A 23,533-nucleotide genomic window follows, 5' to 3' on the forward strand; every position below is an offset into this window, starting at 1 on the left:
AGATGTTCCTCACACGGCCCTGATCCAGCCACCCTCGTCCTTTTCTGTCCGTCCGCTCGCCTTCGAAGCCTCTATCTCCTCCCTTCCTCCTCCCTCATGCGCCGCATCGCCGCCGTCTTCGCCTCACGGCGCACTGACAAGTCGGACGCAACCTCTTCTCACCGCGACGACGCCTCCACCCAGCACGCACAGGCCACCGTCGATGCTGCCCAAAAGCAACAGCAGCTGCTCCGCCCAAAGGCTCGCTTTTTCCGCACCATCTCCCGCCGCGCACCGGCTCTCTCTAGCCCCCACATCTCCACAGAGCCCGCCTCGTCGTCGTCGTCCAGCGCAGGCCCTCCCACCCCAGACGACGATGCTCGCAGCCTCCACCCAGACCGCGTGTATCTTCAGCCCTTCCCGGACAAGGCCCCGCCTGCAGAGCCCACTGCCGTCCGCGCACAGGCGAGCTCTATGATCCCATCTCAGTCGCGCTCTGCCCTGACCGCGTCCCAGAGTGCGTCCGCAATTGCCGCCGTCGGGCCGGCGCGCTCAGCGCTCGCCCACCTCCTGCCGCACCCTCGCCTCCATCTGAACGACACCGACGACGACACGTCCGACAGCGGCGACTCTGAGCGCTACGCGGAGCCACCGCCGCGCGCGCGCACCGCCCAGCCGTCGGCAACGCCAGTAGCGCGCGTCCCGCCGCTGCCTGCGGTTGTGCGGCAGGAGACGGCACGCGCGCGGCCGCTCACGGCGATGGAATACACCCGCGCGCTCGCGCAGAATGCGCTCTTGCCACCGTTTGCGCCACCGCCGACCCTGCACGTCTCCGACGCACCGGTCTTCCCGCGCTCCTGCAACCTGCACTCGGTGCTGCAGTCCGCACCGCGGTACGACGGCGACGCGCTGCTCCCCCAGCTGTTCCAGAGGCGCATATTGCACCGCCTTGCCGTGCCTGGCGCTGACACACGCGCCCTCGCGCCGTTCGCGCGCCGCGGCAAGGCGCCTGCCGCGCGCGGGCCGACGCTGGTGCTCGACGACACCGCCGTGCCGAAAGCATTCGCGCGAGGCGTGCGCCGGTACAGCGAGGGGCTCCTGCGCTGGATAGAGCGTCCGTGCTTCGAGGATCGGTTTGCGGTGTACCTCCCCAGAGACGCGGCGGAGCAGGAACACGGCGAGGACGCGGTGGTGTGTGTCCGCGTGTCCGGGACGGGGCAAGGCGAGGCGCTCGAGGCACCCGCGGGGGTATTCGCGGACGAGGACGAGGATCTAGAGTCACGCGCACACGTGGTAAGTCTCGTGCGCGTGCGAGCAGCGACCGAGTGAAAATCGAGAGATAGGCCAGCACAAAGGCAATAGAGAGCGGTGGGGAGTAGAGGGCAGTGGAGAATAGAGCACGGTGGGGAGTAGAGAGCGCTGGGGAGCAGAGCACGGTAGGGAGTAGCAGGAAGTAGCGACAAGGGAGTACAATACCGTAGGTCACAACCAAATATATTTCATAGCCTTACTGGCACCCATACAGCCCCGCTACCCTGCCCATCGCCTGCCATTGTCCCGCAACCAGCACACTCCGTCTTGCGCGCGCGGGTCTGCACAGCCCGGTCAGCACGCTCCGCACCAGGTCGCTGGCGCATCGCAGAAGCACGCGCTGGATGCTGCATCCAAGTCAGACAGGCCGGCGAGCGCGCAGCGACGTATACTGACCGGGAGCACAGCACCGCCCGTTGCTGCTGTGCGCGTTCGCCCTCGCGCCTGCAAAGGCGGTCAGCGCGAGCATGCCCGCACGCCCGCACGCCACACTCGGTCAGCTCGCCACCTCCAACCGTCCCCGTGCGACGATCTCGCATACGTCGCGCTCCCAGCGGCGCAATACGTACCGCGCCCGCTCCATGTTGCATCCCGCTCGCGCCCAACGCACCAGCGAGCCACTTTGCTCCGCGCGCTGCTTACCACACCTCGGTAGGTCGCGCCACACTCCATTCTGCGCTGCCGCCGCTCAATAGTCAGCACAACCGCAATCCAGTAAGCCCAAACTTACCGTTGCGATACGATACCCTTGACGCAGCCCGCATCTGGCCGAGCCCAAAGCGTGGCCACGCCGCCCGATGGTTCTGCTCACAATCACCGCGCTCATAGCTACCGGGCGCCCGCACGCAGCGCCCGGTCAACTCACCGCCTCGAACCGTCCCCGCGGGACGCCCTTGTGTGCGCTGCGCTCCCGACGGCGGGATGCGTATTGCGCCCACTCGATCTTGTGTCCCGCTCGCACCCAGCGAGCCACTCTGTTCCGCGCGCACTGGCTACCGCACATCTGTAGGTCGCGCGACGCTCCATTCTTCGCCGCCGCCTACGCCTGCAATACCACCGCTCGACGGTTAGTACAGCCGCGAAAAGGTAGGCCTAAACTTACTATGGTAATTTTGACACAGCCCGCGTCTCAAAACCATCGTGCTGATGCGTACCGGACGCCCGCACGCCGCGCCCGGTCAGCTCACCGCCTCCAACCGTCCCCGTGCGACGCCCTTGTGTGCGCTGCGCTCCCGACGGCGGGATGCGTGTTGCGCCCGCTCGATCCTGCGTCCCGCTCGCACCCAGCGAGCCACTCTGGTTCGTGCTCGCTGGTTACCGCATTTCTGCAGGTCGCGCGGCGCTTTATTTGTCGCCGCCACCTACTGCTCAAGGCTCCCGCTCAATGGTCAGTACGACCGCACAAAAGCAAGCCCCAACTTACCTTTGCAACAGTCTCGACGTGCGCAGTCATGGCCTATCGCACCGGGCGTGTGCTCAACGACGTCGCGCACGCGCCGGCCGCATTTAGCACTTCAGTGCGCCGGGCGCAAGCTGGTGGGAGCAGAGCCCGGTCAGTATCTCTCATGCGGAGCGGACGGGCGCGGCACACGCACCGCGCGAGAAGGAGCAGGACACCGGGCGTCCACACCACACACGGGCGGGACTCGCCACATGAGTAGTGGGCGCGTGTTCAGCGCCGTGTCGTACCTGGTTGGTGTGCTGCGAGCAAGCGCGGCGGGCTCTTGGTATGGCAATGCTGCGGCACCGGCGATCAGCCACAGCGCTGCCAGAGACAGGAAACGGGAGCACGGAGACGTACCGTGCATGTGCGCGCGGGCAGCATTCTGCATGACTGACTTTCCGGGACGGCGAAGGATTGATTGTCGACCGGTGGCAGCAGCAAGCTGCGGACACGAATTCGGGGCACAGCCCGGTCAGTACGCCTCTTGTGGAGAGGACCGGCACAGCACACGCACCGCGTAAGGAGGCTCGAAGGCAGATGCAGGCGCAGGCTGAAACAGGATGGATGCGCGTGCGGCCTGCTCGAGCGAGCGACTGATGGAGCCCAACAGCATTGACACAGGCAAGCTGATTTTACGGTGCAGTGGCGCGCTCGGGGTGCGTGCGCCGCTCACGCTCTCGGGTGCGTGCGCCGCCCGCGCTCTCAGATGCCACGACGTCGCGGGGATCGTGCCCACGCAAGGTGTTGTGACCGAGTCTGCGCCCATCTTCCAGGACGCTCTCTAACACTGGGTCTGCTGTCTTGTCCACGGCGGGCGGGGTTGAGTTCACCCCATCTTCGTGGTTGATATGCAGAGCCCGGTCAAGATGTTGGCGACCGCACCTCTTGTACGACAATGTGGTGGTGAGTGTCGACTGTCGTGCCCTGATCGAGATCAGCGCTGATCGATCATAGCCCTCAATCAATATGCTTACCTCGCCCGGCCTGTCATCCAACCTCCATCTCGCTCGCGACTTTGCAATGCATCATGTAATCTTCCGTCTTCTGGTATGCTTGGATGCCGGACACAGCAACCTATCGTGGCAAACCAAACAAAGCCCCATCAGGGACTGCGAATACAAGATGACAACAGCCACGGGAACACTTACTCGGAAGCTAGGGACATGGCTGCAGACTTCGGAGCAGAATAAGAGACAGGAACAGAAAGGGATGGAGTGTGTGCGCCAAGGTAACAAAGCGATAACAAAAGAAGTAGCATGGAAAGTTTTGGAATAAAGTCATGCATCCATTATATATAGTTTCGGCTAGACAGCGCGCGCAGAACCTCTGTTGCGCCCATACCCCGTTCTCATATGTAAGTTATTACGACAGTGATGGTGTCCCTCGCAACAATGATGGGATTTGTAAGTGCATTCACACGCCCACCTGTTCCAGATAATTGATACGACAATAACCCCGCAACAATGCTGTTCTCCGCAGAGATGTTCGCCAACTATGTGTGCATGTACCGGCATGCAAACGAGACAAGCATTAGTTGTGGCCCCACAGCGTATCTGACCACATCTCGCGAGCATGCAGGAGACGAGCCCGCTCTGCAATTTAGCCAGAGTGACAGCCACACATGGCCTCAAGTTAGCATAGTTCACACAGTGTAGATTGCTCCGACGGACAGACAGACAGACAGTGTGGACACGGGGAACGGGCTTATGCTGCACAGCCCTGCCCTGTTGACAGTGTCTGCTCTACGTACAGCTGCACCATCTGTCGACGGTTTCTTTGTAATGCCTATTTGCATCTCCCCAGGCGGGTTCGCGCATGCACCAGGACATGCTCCTATCAGCTGCGCCCGCGTAAGCTGTGTTTGCAATGGGACAGCGGTTCCGCTCACGTCCCTTGTCATTCATTCTCCCGTCTTCCTTCGTGCGGGTCCCGTCTCGATTCTGCCCACCCATGTTTGCCTTGTCTGGTCGATCCCTCCCGCAACATTTCATTTCACTTCCCACATGTGCGAGCCAGCTGGCTGTTGTTGTTCACAAATTCACATGCACACACTCGGAGTAAATTGATTGAATTCGGCGGGCATCACGCATCGGGAGGACATGCACGCGCGCCCGTTGACAAGGTGACAGGACGTGTATGAGCACAAATAGATTGCGTGTACCGTAGCGGTCTCACACGCTTGGCCGATGCCAGGCTAAGAAGAACACTGCACGAGTGCAGCACCCTCGTCCAGCAAGGATGTGGACGCACGGCAGCTTCACGCGACTGAACATTGTGCGTGTGGGCACGCACTCGGTGGACGCCGCGCGAGAGCCTTCGACACTGTCCACAGGATCGGCAAGCAGCAAGCGGCCGCGAAAATGGGAACAGGCGGGAGCCATCTTACCAGGGCACTTCTGCCCGTGTGCCATGAAAACAGCACCGCATACGTACATGGGCGCAGCGCACCGAGGGACCCGTTGCGGAGGCGCACAATGCGGTGAATCCCTAGGCGCATCTTGCGGTGTATCCCCCGAATGACCAGGGAGGGCGCGGGTCAGGCGCACAGCGCGGGCAGGACGGCTACGTCCATTCGTTGGTGTGCCCGCGCCGTCTGTCGCACCGACATCAGGCGAGCGGTGCGTCTGGTGCCCTGGACGCGATCCGATGCGAGGGGTGAGCTGACGCGCGGCCATTCTCCCGCCGCGTATCTGACGCCGGGTCGCGAGGGAGACACGGGAGACGCAGGAGACGCGAGATCACGACGAGCCATTGCGTCCGCATGTGAGAGGCATCCGTGCGAGGGGCAGCCGGCCGATGCGGGGCGCGGAAGGATGCGTCAGACGCGGCTAACACGGAATCCCCGTTGTACGTCGCTAGGCCGCTTGGCCGCGAGCAACGAGCGCTGATGGACATGGTCCGGGCGTGGGATGCAGCAGAGAGGTGTCGTTGACAGCGTATAAGGGGGATGAATGCGAGAGACAGCGGCATGGTCACCTGTTAGTCCTTGACCTCGTTATCTTTAGTTAGTTGCTTACACTGGTTTCTGGACGCCGCGCAGGCCATCAAGAGGGGTGGGCATCGGATCCATAGTAGGTGACACCGCGGTCGCGCGTCGTGCATACGCTGATAATGGTCGCTTTGCGGAATGTAGAGTGCGTACCTTGTTCGGAGTACAAGACGCGAGCTCACAGGCGACAGTTTGCAGTGTATACGCGTACCACCACTCGTCAGTGGTGCTCGGAGTCAGGGTATGTAACAGCGCACCTGTAGGCGATGCGCGCGCTGATGATCACGCGAGAGGCAAGCACACGGGCAGTGGGCGGGACACGCGTTGCGGCCGATGTTGCGCTAGACAAACGCGAGGCTAGTCAAGACGGCTGTTAGCATACTGTGCGCCGGTGCGAGCATGCGCGCAGTTGGGCGGACGAACGACGTACTAGCGGCCAGTTGTGTATTGCTGTAGGGACTGCTGAGAGCGCGCGGAGGCATGGATGGCCAGCCAGAAGGGCGACGGGGGGTTCCCGGGACAACAGAGAGACGCCAACGAGCTAGAGCAACAGTCCAGCGAGGGCGACGTCGTCGTCGAGCGAGCGGGCTACCAGCGAGTGCGTGCGCATCAACAGGCAGCAGAGCACATGTTGAGGGCAGCATGGTGCGTACAATCACGCGCCCGCTGCCCGTTGAGTGTTAAGAAAGGAGCGTCGAATTCGTCAGCGCAGTACAATGCTCACGCGTCAGATGGACGGGAATAGACGCACCTGCCGTTGTCCATGAGTATGTGGCCGCCTCGACCGGTGCCACTCGTGCTGACCGTTTACCCCTGAGGCTCTGAGCATCGCGCGCTTGGTCCCGCAGATCTTGACACGCGTTGTGCGCGGCAACCGTGTGTCCGCGGTCACACTCGCTAGGACTGCGCGCGCTCCCGGTCATCGGGACATCACGCACCGACGTCCTGCCTCTCCTTACGCGGTGCGTGTGCCGTGCCCGTCCTCTCCACAAGAGGCGTACTGACCGGGCTGTGCCCCGAATTCGCATCCGCAGCCGCCGATCGACAATCAATCCTTTGCCGTCCCGGAACGTCAGTCATGCAGCATGCTGCCCGCGCGCACACGCACGGTATGTGTCCGCGCTCCCGCTTCTCGTCTCTGGCAGCGCCGCGGCTGATCACCGGTGCCGCAGCATCGCCATACCAAGAGCCCGCCGCCGTTGCTCGCAGCGCACCAGATACGACGCGGCGCTGAACGCGCCCCCGCTGCTCATCTGGCGAGTCCCGCCCGTGTCTGGCGCGGACGTCCGCTGTCCTGCTCTTTCTCGCGCGGTGCGTGTGCCGCGCCCGTCTGCTCCGCATGAGACATACTGACCGGACTTTGCTCCCACCAGCTCGCGCCCGCACCATGGCCCGCGCTTGTCAGCGCCGCGTGTTGGCCATCCGCGTCCCCAGGGTGTGAATCAGGCAGGACGCTGCTCGCGTGTCGTGCGCCGCGCGCCCGCGCACGGTACGTGTCTGGGCTCCCGTCTCTGGCAGCGCCACGGCTGACCACCTTTGTTACTGGATATGACGTGGTGTTCGCCGCGCCCGCTCGTCTGGTGGCCCTCCCTGGCGCTCGGCGTGGACGCCAGTATCCCTCGGGGCGCGTTAGTGAGATGGTGCAGAACACGCAGTGCGCGCGCGCGGGCGGACTCACGGGTGGCAGGTTCCAGGCTCCGGGATCCCCGCGGGGGTGCATTCCGCTCAGGCTAGGCGTCCGCGTGAGGAGCGTTGAGGCACGGCCATTGAGATACGCACCGCGTGATGTGAGCAGGAGAGGATGAGTCGGCGTGGGTGTGCGCGCCGCTGCCCATGTCCCGTCCCGCTATTGTGCCGGGTTCGGGCGCGCCGTGGCGTTGCTATTTGTGTGCGTCTGGAGAGAGCACGCCTGGCGGGAACTGGACCCGTGAGCGTGAGCGCCCCGGGTCTGTCGCTGGCTGAGGTTGGCATGGGGAGATGCTGATTTACGCTGCCCAGACGTCGGGCAGGTAGTTGCGTGCGGTCTTACGGCATCGACATAGCGGCCGCGCGGTTGTGGAGACCGCCATTAAGATACCCGCCGCGCGATGTGACAGACGAAGCGGCGCGGGTGTAAATGTGTGCATCTGTGTTCAGCGCATTGTGCTAACGATGCCCGGGCTGGGCCTGGCGTTGAGTTGTTATTTCCGTGCGCCTAGGCACGCTATGCAGACGCAAGGCTTACCGAAGCTATTCAGCGCAAGCGAGGCGCTGTGTTGTGAGCATTCCCGAAGAGAATGCAGACGATGTGGTTTGCTTCTGTGAGGGTCACGAAGACTAGAAAGGGGGTGCAATCGTGTGAATCGCACCGGGGCGCGGGGCCTGAAGGTGTCTTGTCGCGACTGACGCCGTACACAGGGCACGCTTGTACACTGGATCGCGGTGGCTGGGAAGCGATGCGGGGAAGAGCGCGCGTTGCCAGAAACGCCGGCGACGGAGTTTGTGTCGAGCGAAGAGACCGAGCGCCAGAAACGACAGCTACGTGCGATGCGTGCCCGCGCAAGAACCGACAGGCGCACTAACCCGGGTCCTCAATGACGACGAGGGAGTAACCGCATTCCCTATTCAAGCTTGCAGGACAAATTCAAAATGAGGGGACACCCAGAGCAGCGTAGACCGAGACGGCAAGGCCGGGGACCGGTGACGGGCGTCGGCTGTACTTACAGTAAGAGGTGGTACGGACTGTACGTCCGACGTCCTAGTCATACGCTATCGCTGCGTGCATACGTCACGGAAGGATTGACCGTGCAGCAATGCATAATGTGCGGCCGGGCTAAGAGCGTCTAAGCCGGGGCCCATGACGCCATGTTGCGCCGGACTCGCGCATTGACTGTTTTAGAGTGAGCGCGGGGCGAGGCGCGCTTGCCATCGCGGAGTGCGAGCACGGCCGGGATCTTCGGGAAGCATGGACGCGCGCGATCGGGGGCTGTGACGCGAGCCACATGACGCTGTTGAGGGCGGACAGGTGATGATGCGAGAGCGGGACGCGAAGACAGGCGTCGGGGCAGCCAGGTTGTGGCGATGGGGAAAGTCGAGGGAATAGACGGGCAGTGCGGAGGGCCGGTGGTGGGTGCATAGCAACGGCAATGGGAAACGCGGTATACATAGCGGCGTAGGATCTGGAGATGGACGTGTGCATGCCTAGGATTGATCAAGGCGGCAGAGACACCGGGCGTGGCCTGTGAAAGCGATCATGCGGGGAAGAACCCAGGCTAGCGCGGGGACGTATGGAAGCCACGTTCGTGAGAGGAAGCGAGAGGACGAGGGCAGGGGACAGAATTAGGAGCAAGCACGGACGAGGCAGGGCCGAGCCGGGGGACAGGTAGGGTGCGCGATAAGGGGAAGGCCCGCATGAGAGAGGGAAGACGAGGAGGGAGCTACTGAAAGCTATCTGCGGACGATACGAGGACGAGCAAGGGGCGGACAGTGGCGACGGGCGAGTGATGAAGCGAGCCGGGTGCCCGGACGCGTGGGTGTGCCGGATTGAGGAGGAGGCGTGGGCAGGCTGGCCCTGGCCGTGTTCGCTCTCTTTCTCTGCGCACGGCTGCGAGCTTAGCCAGCCAGTGTCCCCGCCGCCTGCGTTGCTGCACGCCATCGCACACATCGTCCAGCCGCGTCATTTCATCTCTGCCCGCCGAACATTCCCTTCTCAGATGTTCCTCACACGGCCCTGATCCAGCCACCCCCGTCCTTTTCTGTCCGTCCGCTCGCCTTCGAAGCCTCTATCCCCTCCCTTCCTCCTCCCTCATGCGCCGCATCGCCGCCGTCTTCGCCTCTCGGCGCACTGACAAGTCGGACGCAACCTCTTCGCACCGCGACGACGCCTCCACCCAGCACGCACAGGCCACCGTCGATGCTGCCCAAAAGCAACAGCAGCTGCTCCGCCCAAAGGCCCGCTTTTTCCGCACCATCTCCCGCCGCGCACCGTCTCTGTCTAGCCCCCACATCTCCACAGAGCCCGCCTCGTCGTCGTCGTCCAGCGCAGGCCCTCCCACCCCAGACGACGATGCTCGCAGCCTCCACCCAGACCGCGTCTATCTGCAGCCCTTCCCGGACAAGGCGCCGCCCGCAGAGCCCACTGCCGTCCGCGCACAGGCGAGCTCTATGATCCCTTGCCAGTCGCGCTCTGCCCTGACCGCGTCCCAGAGTGCGTCCGCAATTGCCGCCGTCGGCCCGGCGCGCTCTGCCCTTGCCCACCCTCGCCTCCATCTGAACGACACTGACGACGACACGTCCGACAGCGGCGACTCTGAGCGCTACGCGGAGCCACCGCCGCGCGCGCGCACCGCCCAGCCGTCGGCAACGCCAGTAGCGCGCGTCCCGCCGCTGCCTGCGGTTGTGCGGCAGGAGACGGCACGCGCGCGGCCGCTCACGGCCGTGGAATACGCCCGCGCGCTCGCGCAGAATGCGCTCTTGCCACCGTTTGCGCCACCGCCGACTCTGCACGTTCCTGATGCACCTCTCTTCCCGCGCTCCTGCAACCTGCACTCGGTGCTGCAGTCCTCACCGCGGTACGACGGCGACGCGCTGCTGCCCCGGCTGTTCCACAAGCGCATATTGCACCGCCTTGCCGTGCCTGGCGCTGACACACGCGCCCTCGCGCCGTTCGCGCGCCGCGGCAAGGCACCTGCGCCGCGCGGGCCGACGCTGGTGCTCGACGACACCGCCGTGCCGAAAGCATTCGCGCGAGGCGTGCGCCGGTACAGCGAAGGGCTCCTGCGCTGGATAGAGCGTCCGTGCTTCGAGGATCGGTTTGCGGTGTACCTCCCGAGAGACGCGGCGGATCGGGAACACGGCGACGACGCGGTGGTGTGTGTCCGCGTGTCCGGGACTGGGCTCGGCGTCGCCGAGCTCGAATACAGCGAGGCGCTCGAGGCGCTCGCGGGGGTATTCGCTGATGAGGACGAGGATGCCGCGGTAGGCCACGGCGACGGCGCGGCACGGGCGCCGGGAGCAGGCGCAATCGCATCCGCAGATTCCTCGCCGCTTGGAGCGGGCGTGCCGTTCCCCCGTGGGGCTGCCGCATCACAAGAATCCCCACCTCTGGCCTCGCTAGCTAACGCGGCTCCAACGCTCAAGCCTCAGCGACAACAGTCATCATCGTGGCCTGCGCTGAACGTGGAGATCGACACAGGCGGGCCCTTGCTCAATTTCAGCGCGCCGGACCTCACGCCGCCGTTGTCGGCGTCGGCCTCTCTCCTGGGTAGCCCGGCGTCAACAGGCCCGCCGACGCCCACGGGGGGCGTGCCTGCCGTGGGGAAGACTCAGCTGCCGGCGCAGCCTCAAGGACAAGGACAGGCAGGTGAGCTTCCTTCGCCTGCTGCGTTTCGCCTCTTGCGTCTGTGACTCCCCCTCGCTGCCTCTCGTCCACTCTTCCGTGTGCACCGCACACGTTTCATCTTATCCTTCTTACTGACGCGCGCTGGGGCCTTCATCACGCCCACGCCCGTTTCCCTCCATCGCCTCCATCGCCGTGATCTGGCGGATCGCGCACTGTTTACTCTTTTACTCTTTTCTCTCGCGCTTTTTTGAGCGTGCGATGCCTGCGATGACAGCGGTGCTGACCGTATCCCACCCGTCAGGTTCTCAAGCGGGCTCGCCGTCACCGCGCGCGCAGCCGTACAAAGCAATGCCCTCGCCGCTTCGTATCGAGCAGAACATGGCACTCCCCAGCCCCTGGTCGCCCGTGAAGGGGCCGCAGCAGCAGTACAAACCTGCGCCGACGACGACGACGACAATAGAGAAGCCTGCATCGACGACGGCAGAGAAGCCTGTGCCGGCCATCGAGATCGAGCGCACAAAATCGACGTCTCCTGCGCCGACAACGGCAAGCACGAGCACATCGACCGCGACGATCACCTCGCGGGCCGTGTCGACCCCAACCCCGACCCCGAACGCCCAGAGGCCGAGGCCGGCGCCGCCCGCGCCCGAACGGCCGCAAGCAGCGTCGCCCGGCCGCACGTCCAAGCCTGCCGTGCGCTTCGTGGACACGCCGAAGGAGCGGCGGGAGGCCGATGACACGTCGGACGGGAGCGCGGACGGGCGGCGCGACAACATCCCGCTGGGGTACGTGCAGCGCATCAAGCAGCAGCGCCTCGAGAAGGCCAAGTTCCTCGCGGCGGAGAAGGTGCGGCGCGCGCACGCGGACCAGGCGCAGCGCCGGGCCGAGCGCGAAGAGGAGGAGCGGCGCCGTGTGGAGAGCCGCGAGCGGGAGGAGGAGCGGAGGCGCAGGATGTATGCGGAGGAGGTCGCCGCGGCGCGCAGCCGGCGCGAGAGCCAGCGCTTCATCCCGCCGGCGCTCGTGGGCCCGGGCGGCGTGGGCAGCGGGCCGGCGGAGTGGGACAAGGGCAGGGAGCGCGAGCGGGACAGGCACGATAGCGCGGGGGGGAGGGGCAGGGGGCGGGAAAAGCAGGCGGAGAGGGAGGAGACGTTTGCGCGCCCGGTGTACGATGGGCGCAGGCAGAGCTCGTCGCCCGCCCCACCACCAGCGCCACTGCCGTCCAATAACAGCGCGCGCAACTCGTCGCCCGCCCCACGGCCGCCGCCGTCCAACAACAGCGCGCGCAATTCGTCGCCTGCGCCGAGCGGGAGCGGGAGCCAGAGCCAGAGCCAGCGCGACTCATCGGCACACTCGCACCTTGCGCCGCCCGGTGCGCTCACGGCGTCCGTGCGCTCGTCCTCCGCGCCCGACGTGCGTCCGCGCGAGAACAGGGCCGGGAGCGTCGGTGCGGCGAACCGCGCGTCGATGATCTCGGATGCGGGGAAGCCGCGCACGGCGAGCTTCGGGTCGACGCCGCCGCCGCAGTCGATGTGGATGGCGAGTCCGGGGCAGGGCATGCCTATGAACGGCATGAACAGCATGGGCAACATGAACGGCATGAACATGGCCATGAACATGAACCGGATGAGCATGAACATGGGCATGATGGGCGTGCCGATGATGGCGGTGCCCGTGCCCGTGCCCGTCCCGGTGCCTGGGTACGGGATGCCGGTGGGCATGGGCATGGGCATGGAGCCGCTCCTCCCGCCGACGCCGCCGTTCGTGATGCAGCAGTTTGGCTACCGCCCGCCGTCGCAGCATAGCCAGAACGCGGGCCAGGGCCAGAGCCAGAGCAGGGAACATAGCCGCAGCTCGAGTCCGGGCCGTAGTTCGGCGCAGAGCCATAGTCAAGGCCATAGCCAAGGGCAAAGCCATAATCAAGGGCAAGGCCAGAGTCAAGGCCAGGGTCAGCGACGCTCACATAGCTCGTCTCCCACTCCACCGCACATGCAGCATCTCCAGCCCGAGCCGCCGCAAAACCGAAGCCACAGCTCCTCACCGACCGCCCAGCGTGGGCCTCGAGAAGCGGCGTTCCCGCCGAGTTCCAGCCGGGCGGCGGTCATGGCCAGCCAAGGTCAGAGCCACAGCGCGCGCAAGGAGTCCTCGCCCTCGCCGCGTTCGCCGCGCGACTATACCCACCAACGCCGCTCGAGCGCCGACGCCGACCTTCATCGCATGTCCCAGTCCATGAGCCCGCCTACATCTGCGGCCAGGAGCGAGCACCGCCGGGAGACGGACGACCGCCGGCGCGTGCACTCGTCGACCGCCTCGCCCCAGCAGCGGCCGTCGCCGCACCACTCCTCGACATTGCCGCCAGCCGTGCCGACGTCCCCGCCTGTTGTGGTCAGCGAGCCGCGCAGCTCGTGGGCGATCCCGTCGTCTGGCTTCCAGATCCTGAGCAGGCCGGCGCAGCCGCGGAGGCAGACCATGATCTCATGACACTCGCCCTGACGGGCATCTCTCTTAAATTCTTTGGGCCGGCGTGCTCGAAGAGTGTGACATAATGCCTGACGCCTTCCTCGGACCCGGCCCCACGACCATCACATAGAAAATGCTAAATGTACATGTACCATCGCATGTTGTCACCCGCATATGCTATCGCTGCGCTCGTACGGACGTCACTCGTTGCTGACTACACTACCTTTCGCTCTCCCTCTCTCTGCCTCACTTCATTCGATATGGTACTTTTTCCGCGACTGGTGTTCCTTTATTACTCTTCTTGTCGCTACTTTTCATTTGTCACATGCTTGTGCTCCAGGGACTCTGCATTCACTCATGGTGTATCACACGCAACCGCAAATGCCGCATTACTTTTTTTTAGCACGTACTACATACAGACCATATACTTTACCTGCGGGGCCGTTGGAACCGTCCATCGTTGACCTTCTGACCCGATGGCCTTTTAGGCGTTGTGTTGGGACCCTAGTTGTTTCTCTCTTACACGGACTCGCTCGAGATGCTGGCCTGGTCACATATTTGGTCTGTACTTAGCCTGTACGTATGTTATAAAGTAGAACATACCTCGGTCAATCGAAATATGGGGGAAAGCCCTTCGTTTGGGTCGTTGCGTTGGACCTTTTTCGCCAACAAAATGAGCGTCAACCATTTTAACGCCATCATGGAACATGCTATACGACATTGTTTACCGGAAGTGGTGGACGCCTAAGATATGAGCGCAGCGATTGGTATAGAAGTAGTAGTTAGCTCACCGTAAGAGTGGAAGTGTTCATTACTGATTTCTTCATGAGACCGAATTGAAAGAAGTTTTCAACGGTCGGCTGTATTCCGAGTTCGCAACGAGTGAGCGCTTGCAGCAGTGTCATGATGAGCCTGTTCGATCGCCTGCACCATCTGAGTAGCAGAAAAACCCGCAAATTTTGTACACGGAATCCCTGGGAGACGGTGGGTCGCTCAGTAAGTAGCGTGTACCAGTTGATAGAGACGTGACGGCGTTGTCGCTGCATCGAAGACACGAACACGAACCGATCGAGAGATCGGTGACAGGGCGATCTCGATTGTATCGATCGTGATGTCAGTGGGACCGTACACTGCATGCACCGTGGAATGCAACGCCCACTCAGTGGTACCTCGACAAGCCTTCCACACACTCACATACGCAATTAGTAATAGGTTGTCGAAGGAAATACATTCCCTCGTCTCAGCACCTATGTCATTGTTCATTGCCAGCTGCGAATCTATTGCCACATTTTTATGCCTCGTGGGATGTTTCAGGATGTCTCATGGCAAGTGGTGGCGCAAATTTCTCGGCCTCATGTTTGCTTCTGATAGGCAAATTCGTCGCCCCTACGCGTGCAGTGCGAGTCTGGGGGCGATACTTCCGACACTCGATAGTCGCACCTCTCACATCCTCCCTGGTGTAACAAGACCTGTTCAGGGTTCTGTAGGGCTCAAACCTATCGCCCTTCAGAACGACCGACGTAGGGCATAAAAATCGTTTGACGGTAGCGAGGCATCACTTATTGCGCAGTATGCTACAAATCATCGTCTCGTCACTCACACAAGGCGGGGTCATAGTCCCTTGTTTGCTAGCGGCATTTCTGGCGGTCGCCACAAGTTCTGCAGGTTCATTTCTAGACGAGCAGGCAGTACACAGGCCCATTCGAAATACGTTTGTTTCGCGGCTACAGAATGACACTCAAATCAGATACACCACCAATTCTGGGGTGTGCGAGACGACGCCCGGCGTCAAGCAGATCTCAGGGTATCTAGATGTTGGCTCGAACATGTCAATGGTAAGTGATTCAGTCCGACCAACACAATTGATGACATTAAGATTTGATTTCAGTGGTTCTGGTTTTTTGAGTCAAGAAACGAGCCGGAATCGGCACCCTTCACTTTGTGGTATAGGAGCCTCCACCCCCTTAAATATTTCTCTCATAGTAATCCGTTCTAGGCTTAATGGTGGACCTGGATGCTCCTCAATGATTGGTGTATTTCAAGGTGGGACCCACCCTATTGCAATAGCACGGCAGCTAATCGATGAAGGACCACAGAGAACGGACCTTGTCATGTCACACTCGACGGCAACGAGACCTTCCTCAATCCATACAGGTGTGGCACTACAAGATGTATCATGCATTTCCATACTCATAAACAGCACTAGCTGGAACAATATCAGCAACAGTATGTAATCCTAGTTTTAGGTGTTACGTGTCAAATCGCTCACCCGAGTGCTTCGCCAGTGCTGTATATCGACCAGCCCATTGGGTCAGGCTTCTCTTACGGTACTATTGATGTCAACAGCACATTTGCGGCAGCCCCAACGGTCTGGCAAGCCCTACAGATCTTTTTTGAGAGTGGTAAATTCGAGCAATACCAGAGCCGAGAGTATGGTTTAGTCGCCCCCCTGATGCTTGTATGCTCACTATTGCGATCATTTTAAGATTCATCTTTGCTACGGAGAGCTACGGAGGGCACTACGGACCAGCATTTGTCACATACTTCGACGAACAGAACGCGAAGATCCAGAGCGGCACCCTCCAGGCAGAGCAGCTGAAAGTGAGCGCGCTCATGATAAACAAGTGCGCATCTATGCGTTTTCGGCCGTTGATCTCCCTGATATGCCCGTAGTGGGTGGTACGACCCTCTCCTCCAGAACGAGGCATACGTCACGTTCGCGACCTATGCGCCGGGGTACGGTCAGCTGCAGAACGATACGGTCCTTGCACAACTCAATGAGGCGTTCTACGGACCTGGCGGCTGCCTGGAGCAAGAGCTGGACTGCTACATCGCCGGCGAGTCTGCGGAGAGCAACCAGATCTGCAATACCGCCGACGCGTATTGCGTGAGTCAATTACAACTCGTACAATCCAAGGTCGTGTGCACAAACATACTAAACGCACCCCCTATCGCGTGACCAGATAGACTACGTTTTTGTGCCGGCAGTGGGCGACCGCGACGCAGACGATCTCCGCCAGAACGCGTCGGCGCTCTTTCCTCCGGAGTACTATGTGGCCTACCTGCAGAACCCCGAGGTCATGGCACGGATAGGTGCCGAGGTCAGTACGCCTGCAGGCGCATTGCGCGCTGTAAAGATAGCCTTACGAAGCGTCAACGATAGGTGCAATACCAGGAGTGCTCCTACCCGGTCGATGATGAGTTTGAGCGAACCGGAGACGATGCGCGCACGCTCCTTCCCGAACTCGGCGCACTGGCGAACTCAGGGCTCAAAATGCTCATATGGGTACATTTATTTTCTCGCACATCCCATGCGTACACCCCATCAGCAGCTGACGTGCCTTCCGACTCCAACAGGCGGGGGACGCGGACATAAAGTCAGCGGGCGTCACCATGCTTGAGGCTCGGGCGAGCGCGATGTGCTGACAATCATGGTTCTTGTAGTTGTAACTGGCTCGGCGCCCACGCGTCCGTGCTCGCGATGGAGTGGTACGGCAGCGCCGCCCTGCACGCCACGCCCTTCGTCAATATGACCATCGGCGGGCACCCGGTCGCGGCGGTGCAGAATGTAGACAACTTCACTTTCGCGTAAGTGCAAATCCTTGCAGAACAGAAAGACGACTGACGCACTGCGATCTAGGAGGGTCTACGAGTCTGGGCACGAAGTGGTGAGTGAACCGTGCCCGCCCTCCGCAGGCATGCTGAGCTGGATGACGCTGCAGCCCGCCTTCCAGCCACAAGCGGCCCTCGAGATATTCACGCAGGTGATCAAGAAGGAACAGCTGCACTCGGTCGACTAGGCACTGTCCGCGCATAAAGCTGGAACGCGAATCGGCGGGTCTATTTATTCAATGCGACAACGGAGCCTGCATCCAGTACCATCGTCCTCGTCTATCTCTGTCCACGGAGCTAGCGAGATGCACGGAAACCCCAAATTAAACCGACGCCGCCAGGGCAAGCGACCAGGAGTGGGCCCGAGTCTATGACTACAAGGTATACATGTATGCGCCGCCAACGTGTATGGTACAGCGTCGTCAGTTCGTCCGCTCGCCACATCCACTTTTAGACTACGGTAACACCATGACTCTCGTACCGCGCTCCTCGCGTCTCGCCCGTCCGTGCGGCCGGCGTATACGACAAACCCCGCCTACGCCCATATGAGGAGCATTTAGTCCTCCTTGTCCTCGTCCTCGTCCTCGTCGTCCGAACGATCGTCCTTGATCTTGGTGAATTCTTCCACCCTGAGCGCCCTGCACATGTGTCCATGGGATTAGCAAGGACCACGCAGATGAGAGGAAACAGACGCGAACGCCGTCTGAAGAAGATTGGTGTGCATCAATTTGATCGGATTGCACTTACCTCACTCCTATGCGAAGGATAAGGATATACCAGAACACATTCAGGAAATGCAGGAGCATTATGGGGGTGAAGATCTGGTACTTCATCCACCAGACCATCCACACGCCGTCTTCCGGCGACCACCGCTTAGAAGTCTCGCTGTGCGTGCGAGCACATCAGAGAAACAGGAATGCGCCCTTGAGTTAATTCCACGCACGGCATCAAATCAAACTCTGTCCAAACAGACCAAAGGATAACGAGGTTGAGCCAATGCCGGAAATATCTGGTGTGAACGCGATAGTCAATGAGAGTTCTCCGCCAGACAGGCTACCGGAGATACACACGTCCAGATGCAGACGAATACAATGTAGAGCACCACCTTCAGGCGATCATACTGTATATAGTTTGCGATCTTCGAGAGCTAGGGGTCGGCCGGGCGCCGTGTGAGCGCGCGATAGGAGCACTACGAAGGGGGGACGCACTGCAAGGAAGACGTCAGGCACGTCCATGCTGACATACACCGCGTTCCCAATCAAGGTCAGGTTGATGAGATAGCTCCAGCTGGTGGGTGTGTGAGGGAGCATGATAGGTACAGTGTGCACGGGATGCATACCCAACAAGCCAGAGCGTCACGAAGTGGTGCGCGACGAGCTCCGTATAGTCCTTACGCGGCTTCTCGAGATTAAGTAGTAACACTATGAGCTGCTGGCACCAGTAGGACGCTTGAATGAGGTAGTAGCATTTCAGCTCCGGGACCATCTGCCAGTGCGGATAGTCTGAGGCGCGCCGCGGCACACATGAGGACAACAGGGACACGATACAGCGGTCACACTACGCACCAATCCAGAAGTACTCCGTGCGATACCACCACGTTGGGAGCTGGGACATGATCCGCTGCAGACCAGAGGTAAGCGAGGTGCGGAGACCGACCGCGCATGCGACTCACGATGCCCCACGCGCCCATGATCCCAAAGTAGGCCACGGCGTAGGCCTGCTCGCCAAAGCGCGCGAGCTTCGCTTCCTTCTTAATGCCAAACCACTGGCCGGCCGGACGGGCGAAGTGCAGGGTGACTATTTGGCGCCAGAAGGACCAGAAGACGACATAGAAGGCGATGAAGACGAGGTCGAGGTAGCCTTTGGCGTAGCGCGGGTCGTGCGGCGGCGAGTCAGGGACAGGATGCGAGATAAAGAGGAGCGGTGCGAAGGGGTTGGATAGCTCAGGCGCGACATGCGGGGCGAGGAGCTCCCAGTTACACCAGAGAACCACGGTGATAAGGAGTAGTTTGAAGGACGAGGCTTGTGAACGCGCGTCAGGGCAGGAGGCTGGTAAACACTACGTGAGACGCACCGGGGACTATGACCCATCTGTTCGATTTGATATCTTTCCAAAGGCCGTGGGAGATGGAATTGAATGGATCAAGGACTGTGCTCGGAGAACGTACAGGCGAATTGAACTGCGCGTCGAGCGGACTACACAAGGATAAGCGGAGCACGAGCGGACGAGCACAAGACGACATACGTCTGCGGCCTAAAGGGGCCGGCTAGGTGGTGTGCTGAATCCGTCCTGTCAGGGGCGAAACGAGTGAGCGGGCTGCGGGTAGCCGGGTGTGACAGAGACGGAGATGGGCGTACTCGATGTGCTGGAGAGACTGACGGAGGGTGTTGGCACGAAGACTGGGGCGGCGGGGCTTGAGCTTGCCCTGTGGTCGCGCTTTCGGCGGGGACATGGTGCAGGTGAAAGCGGGGGACGAGCAGCTGGTCGGGGCAAGGGCGGCCGCTGGCTATATACCCGTCCATCCCCACCTCATCATCTCCCTCGTCCTCACGCCTAGACGCCCGTCTGCTTCCTGGCTTCGGCACCGCTGCCCTCACCCTTCCCGTTCAACTCCGCTTCACTTTTGTTTTCTCAGCCGGCCAGACGTTCTGTTATATGCCCGCGCATATGCAAGCAACCACTGGCCTGCTCCCCCACCTCTCTCGTCGACTAGTCCTTACGCATCCCCGCTGACATCCTCTGCCGAATCCTCCCTCCTTCGGCCGGTCCCGCCGGCATCCTCTCCTCGCGCGACAATCACGCACAACGTCTCGCCAAGCATTCTAAAATCTCTGTCCTTCGGCGGCGACCCGGAGCTGCCCAGGATGTGCCGTATATATTCGGGAGCGGACAATCACGTCGTGCAGAATATACAGTGCACACGTCACACATACGCTGCGAACGAGAAGGAAAGTGACTCCTGCCTGCCCGAGAGGCGATTAAAGGGGACGAGTCAACATGTCCGTTGATCAGTACGTGCGCCACAAGATAGCACTTGAGGTTAGACGCCCTGAGACGTGAAGGGGGCGCAAAGATATATATTGTTGTTATCATGAAACAATCAAAGTGTGTGCGAGCAAGCTGGCTGACTCCGGCTCACTTCCACAGTCGATTACCCATCTAGCCCCTTCCTGTTCTTGACGTGCAGCGAGTGTCAAACGAAACGAGGACGGTATCCGTCACTTGCGCTAGGGAGGCATCATGGCCATTGATAGCGTGAGACTCACCTATCCCTTATTTGTCCCCTTGCCTAGCAAACGGTCGGGGTAACTGGAAGGAATATACAGAAGCGGTTCAAGACAGACGGGACGACACACACTCCTCACTACTGCCTTGGTGTGCTTGACACTGCGCGCGGTGTCAAGTTCTGCACGTCGTTTCGGCGAATGGTTCGTGGCGGCCGTGGCCTGGTCTCATAGCCAAACTTCTCACCGTTGCGAATTTCGCGTGTTGGAGAGGTGCGGCGTTATGCGTTAGGCACAAGATCGTCTTACCCGTGCCTTCCCCCTTGAGGCTGCGGAACGTATATTAAGGTGCGCCGCTGCGGAGACAGACGCAGGCGACATATGTGACGAGACGCTCCGCAGACCTTTCGGATGGCTGGAGATTGCACGGGGCCGGAAGACAAAATTAGAGACGGAACATTTACACTTTGGTCCCCCAACAAGCTGTGCTTGGGGCGATGCGAGCTGTCGTGCGGGCAGAAGTCAGGAAGAAGTCTCCGAGTCAACAGGTACTGGTGAGATGTAAAAATAGCTAGGTGTATAGGTCACAGCATATTGTGATCACACATGTCAAACGGCATCTGTGCATATGATACATCCGAGTCAGTTAACCAAGCATCAGAAGAACATGAAAATGCTTGCCAACACTTGTGATACACTTGAGAACTTTTGGTCAGCTTCAAGTAGCACTTGCCACAAGGGTACAAGTGCTAACAAGCAGTTGCTAGTAATGATCAATAAATTCAGACTTCTCATGACCTTACCCTTGTGACTGCTTGCCAGTATATGTAAACTTGTAGCGAAGTACTATAAACCAACTAAAATGCACAAGTGTGACACAAGTGCTCACCAGTGCTAGCAAGCACTTTCAACATACAATTAGGATACTTTACCAAGGTACCTGCCATTACTTGATGCCTCAGACTTGTCTGCATAGGCATGAGTAGCAATCGGACACGCATTAGCGGCCTGCGACGGCGTTATAAAGAGAAAGCGGGAAGAGGATTTGTTTCTAGATTTGCAGCCCGATCAGGTTGTCTGCGAGCGCCTACAGGCGCCTACATCTCTGGAGGTAACATCCGTGGTGGCTCGAGTCGTTTGAATACTTTGGTTGGATCCTTCCTTCAGTGTGCCCATGTTCAGCACCCTCGGTCTGTTTGACGTCCTTCCATGCCCCGACAAGCACACATGCACCCGCGTCAACTGTATCTTCAGCCATCGCTCATCTGTGGTGGAGCAGCCCATACGCGTCCTCGCTGACGCGCCTGTGGCAAGCTCATCCTCAGCTCAGCCGGACCACGCCCCATCATCGTCTGCACGCAGCAGCACACAAATACCTCAAAATGTGCCTGCGAAGCGTCCCTTGGCATCCCAGCTCCAGAGCGTCGCGTCCAGTAACTGCGCGTCTTCCTCTCGCGAGCCTCCGAGGAAGCTACAGAAGACTGGCCCGCTCGCTAGGCCCGTCGCTGTACCCACCGCGACGCATACACCCGTGAGTGTCATTGCAGACCACTTGCCCATAGGATGAACGCTGAGGTCGCATTTTAGACTGGCGTACCTCTCATACGCGTTCCTCCCCCTCAGTCCCAGGTCGCGATCCCCGTCCGCCAGGTGCGTACGCATCCATGCGCCATGCTCTTACGCTCACGCACACTAGGCCATGCTGAAAACACTTTACGAGCACTTCCAAATCCTCTACGCGAAGATCATCCCCGCCAACCCCACCCTCGCCTCCGAGCACGCCCTCCGGCAGGAACAAGAGGTCTATGACAAGTCCAACAAGCTGACCTACCGTCACGTACGTTCTGTTCCTCCCCGCCCGCCAGCCAACAGAGCAGCCTTACAACGCGCAGCGCGCCTCCTACCCATAGGCCGTCATCTCTTCCGTCGCCGCGCTCAAGCGGCGCGAGCAGCCCGACAGTGCGGGGCACCGCTCTGTCGGCACAGAAGGCGACATCGCCGCGCGCGTCGAGGCGCGCAAGAAGCTCGACGCGCTCCGCCTCACGGCCGCGCAGCTCGAGCCGTACGTCCTTACGCCAGAAGAGCTGCTCACATGGGGCTACGTGATAGAGGTGCCCGAGGGCGCGGGCGGCACACGCCCCGCAGAGCTCGGCGGTGTAAAGACGTGTGAGCGTTGCAAACAACCATTCATGGTCAAGCGCCGCGAGGAGGCGGAGGAGTGCACCTACCACTGGGGGCGTGCATTCACGACTAAGGCTGGTGGTACGTCTCTCTTATCCGTTCTCGAGGTAGCTGAGCTGACTCCGGCACGCATGATCAGGAGAGAAGCGGCGGGTATATTCGTGCTGCGAGCGCGAGCCGGACAGCGAAGGCTGTTCACAAGGACCGCACGTCTTCTATGAATCGGCGCCCGAGGATCTGCACCTCCGGCACTCGTTTACGGTCACACGCCCACCAGACGACCCAGAAGCGGACACCGCACTCGACATTGTCGCGCTGGATTGCGAAATGGTGTACACGACGGGCGGGTTCCGCGTTGCGCGCGTGTCCGTCGTCGACGCTGCGGGACAGCAGATATTTGACGAGCTCGTGCGGATGGACGACGGCGTCGAGGTCATGTGCGCGTCATGGCTCCTCCCCCCTCGTTTCCCGTTCCTGCTTACACTCTGACAGCGACTTTAACACACGCTTTTCTGGTATTACGCCAGAGGAATACGCTGAGAAGGCGGTCCTTCCGCTGGCGTCGATCCGGCGCTCGCTCGACACGCTTGTGAGCGCGCGGACGATCGTCGTCGGACACGCACTTGAAAACGACTTGAAGACACTGCGCATGGTGCACCTGCGCTGCGTAGACACGGTTGCGCTCTTCCCGCATCAGTCGGGCCCACCCTACCGGAGGGCGCTGAGGTTTCTGTACGTGCATCTCTGTTGCTATTGCCAGCTTGTGCAGAGGGATGTTGCTGACGCGTCTGTATGACAGAGTCAAAGAGCATCTGGGACAGACAATACAGTCGGGTGGGGGGACGACCGGGCACAGCTCAGTGGAGGACGCGATCGCAACATTGGACCTCGTCCGTTGGCACCTTCTTAACCGACCTAAGCCACCTGCGAAATCGTCCGGGACTCCTGCAGTCGGCTAACAGGAACACCACAGCTCGAATACACGGTCAAGTTCGCTGCGAATATCATGCTTTGC

At 60.9% G+C, this 23,533-nt stretch overlaps 4 protein-coding genes across 4 annotated transcripts; 3 read left to right on the forward strand and 1 right to left on the reverse strand.

Moving 5' to 3' along the window:
• Nucleotides 1–96: 96 nt before the first annotated feature.
• Nucleotides 97–13,586, forward strand: POSPLADRAFT_1047724 (hypothetical protein; the record flags this gene model as incomplete). The annotated part of the gene is made up of 4 exons (XM_024479349.1): nt 97–1,172; nt 10,535–11,064; nt 11,705–12,928; nt 13,036–13,586. 4 exons carry the CDS (start codon nt 97–99, stop codon nt 13,584–13,586), a joined length of 3,381 nt encoding a protein of 1,126 aa, XP_024337053.1.
• Nucleotides 13,587–15,071: 1,485 nt separating this feature from the next.
• POSPLADRAFT_1047725 (hypothetical protein) lies at nt 15,072–17,300 on the forward strand (the record flags this gene model as incomplete). Its single annotated transcript, XM_024479350.1, has 15 exons — nt 15,072–15,188; nt 15,231–15,335; nt 15,389–15,444; nt 15,497–15,543; nt 15,597–15,654; nt 15,707–15,726; nt 15,786–15,930; nt 15,987–16,124; nt 16,174–16,387; nt 16,464–16,601; nt 16,664–16,786; nt 16,858–16,877; nt 16,945–17,088; nt 17,141–17,168; nt 17,223–17,300. The coding sequence occupies 15 exons, from the start codon at nt 15,072–15,074 to the stop codon at nt 17,298–17,300; spliced, it is 1,431 nt and encodes a 476-aa protein (XP_024337054.1).
• Nucleotides 17,301–17,668: 368 nt separating this feature from the next.
• On the reverse strand, nt 17,669–19,565 carry POSPLADRAFT_1058439 (hypothetical protein; the record flags this gene model as incomplete). Its single annotated transcript, XM_024481039.1, has 11 exons — nt 17,669–17,750; nt 17,860–17,997; nt 18,056–18,121; nt 18,183–18,259; nt 18,321–18,399; nt 18,452–18,614; nt 18,678–18,732; nt 18,785–19,134; nt 19,187–19,308; nt 19,358–19,402; nt 19,471–19,565. The coding sequence occupies 11 exons, from the start codon at nt 19,563–19,565 to the stop codon at nt 17,669–17,671; spliced, it is 1,272 nt and encodes a 423-aa protein (XP_024337055.1).
• Nucleotides 19,566–20,110: 545 nt separating this feature from the next.
• POSPLADRAFT_1034904 (hypothetical protein) lies at nt 20,111–20,902 on the forward strand (the record flags this gene model as incomplete). Its single annotated transcript, XM_024477054.1, has 3 exons — nt 20,111–20,152; nt 20,407–20,541; nt 20,630–20,902. The coding sequence occupies 3 exons, from the start codon at nt 20,111–20,113 to the stop codon at nt 20,900–20,902; spliced, it is 450 nt and encodes a 149-aa protein (XP_024337056.1).
• Nucleotides 20,903–23,533: the final 2,631 nt, after the last annotated feature.

Source organism: Postia placenta, assembly GCF_002117355.1.
Source record: "Postia placenta MAD-698-R-SB12 unplaced genomic scaffold POSPLAscaffold_10, whole genome shotgun sequence".
NCBI lineage: Eukaryota > Fungi > Basidiomycota > Agaricomycetes > Polyporales > Adustoporiaceae > Rhodonia > Rhodonia placenta.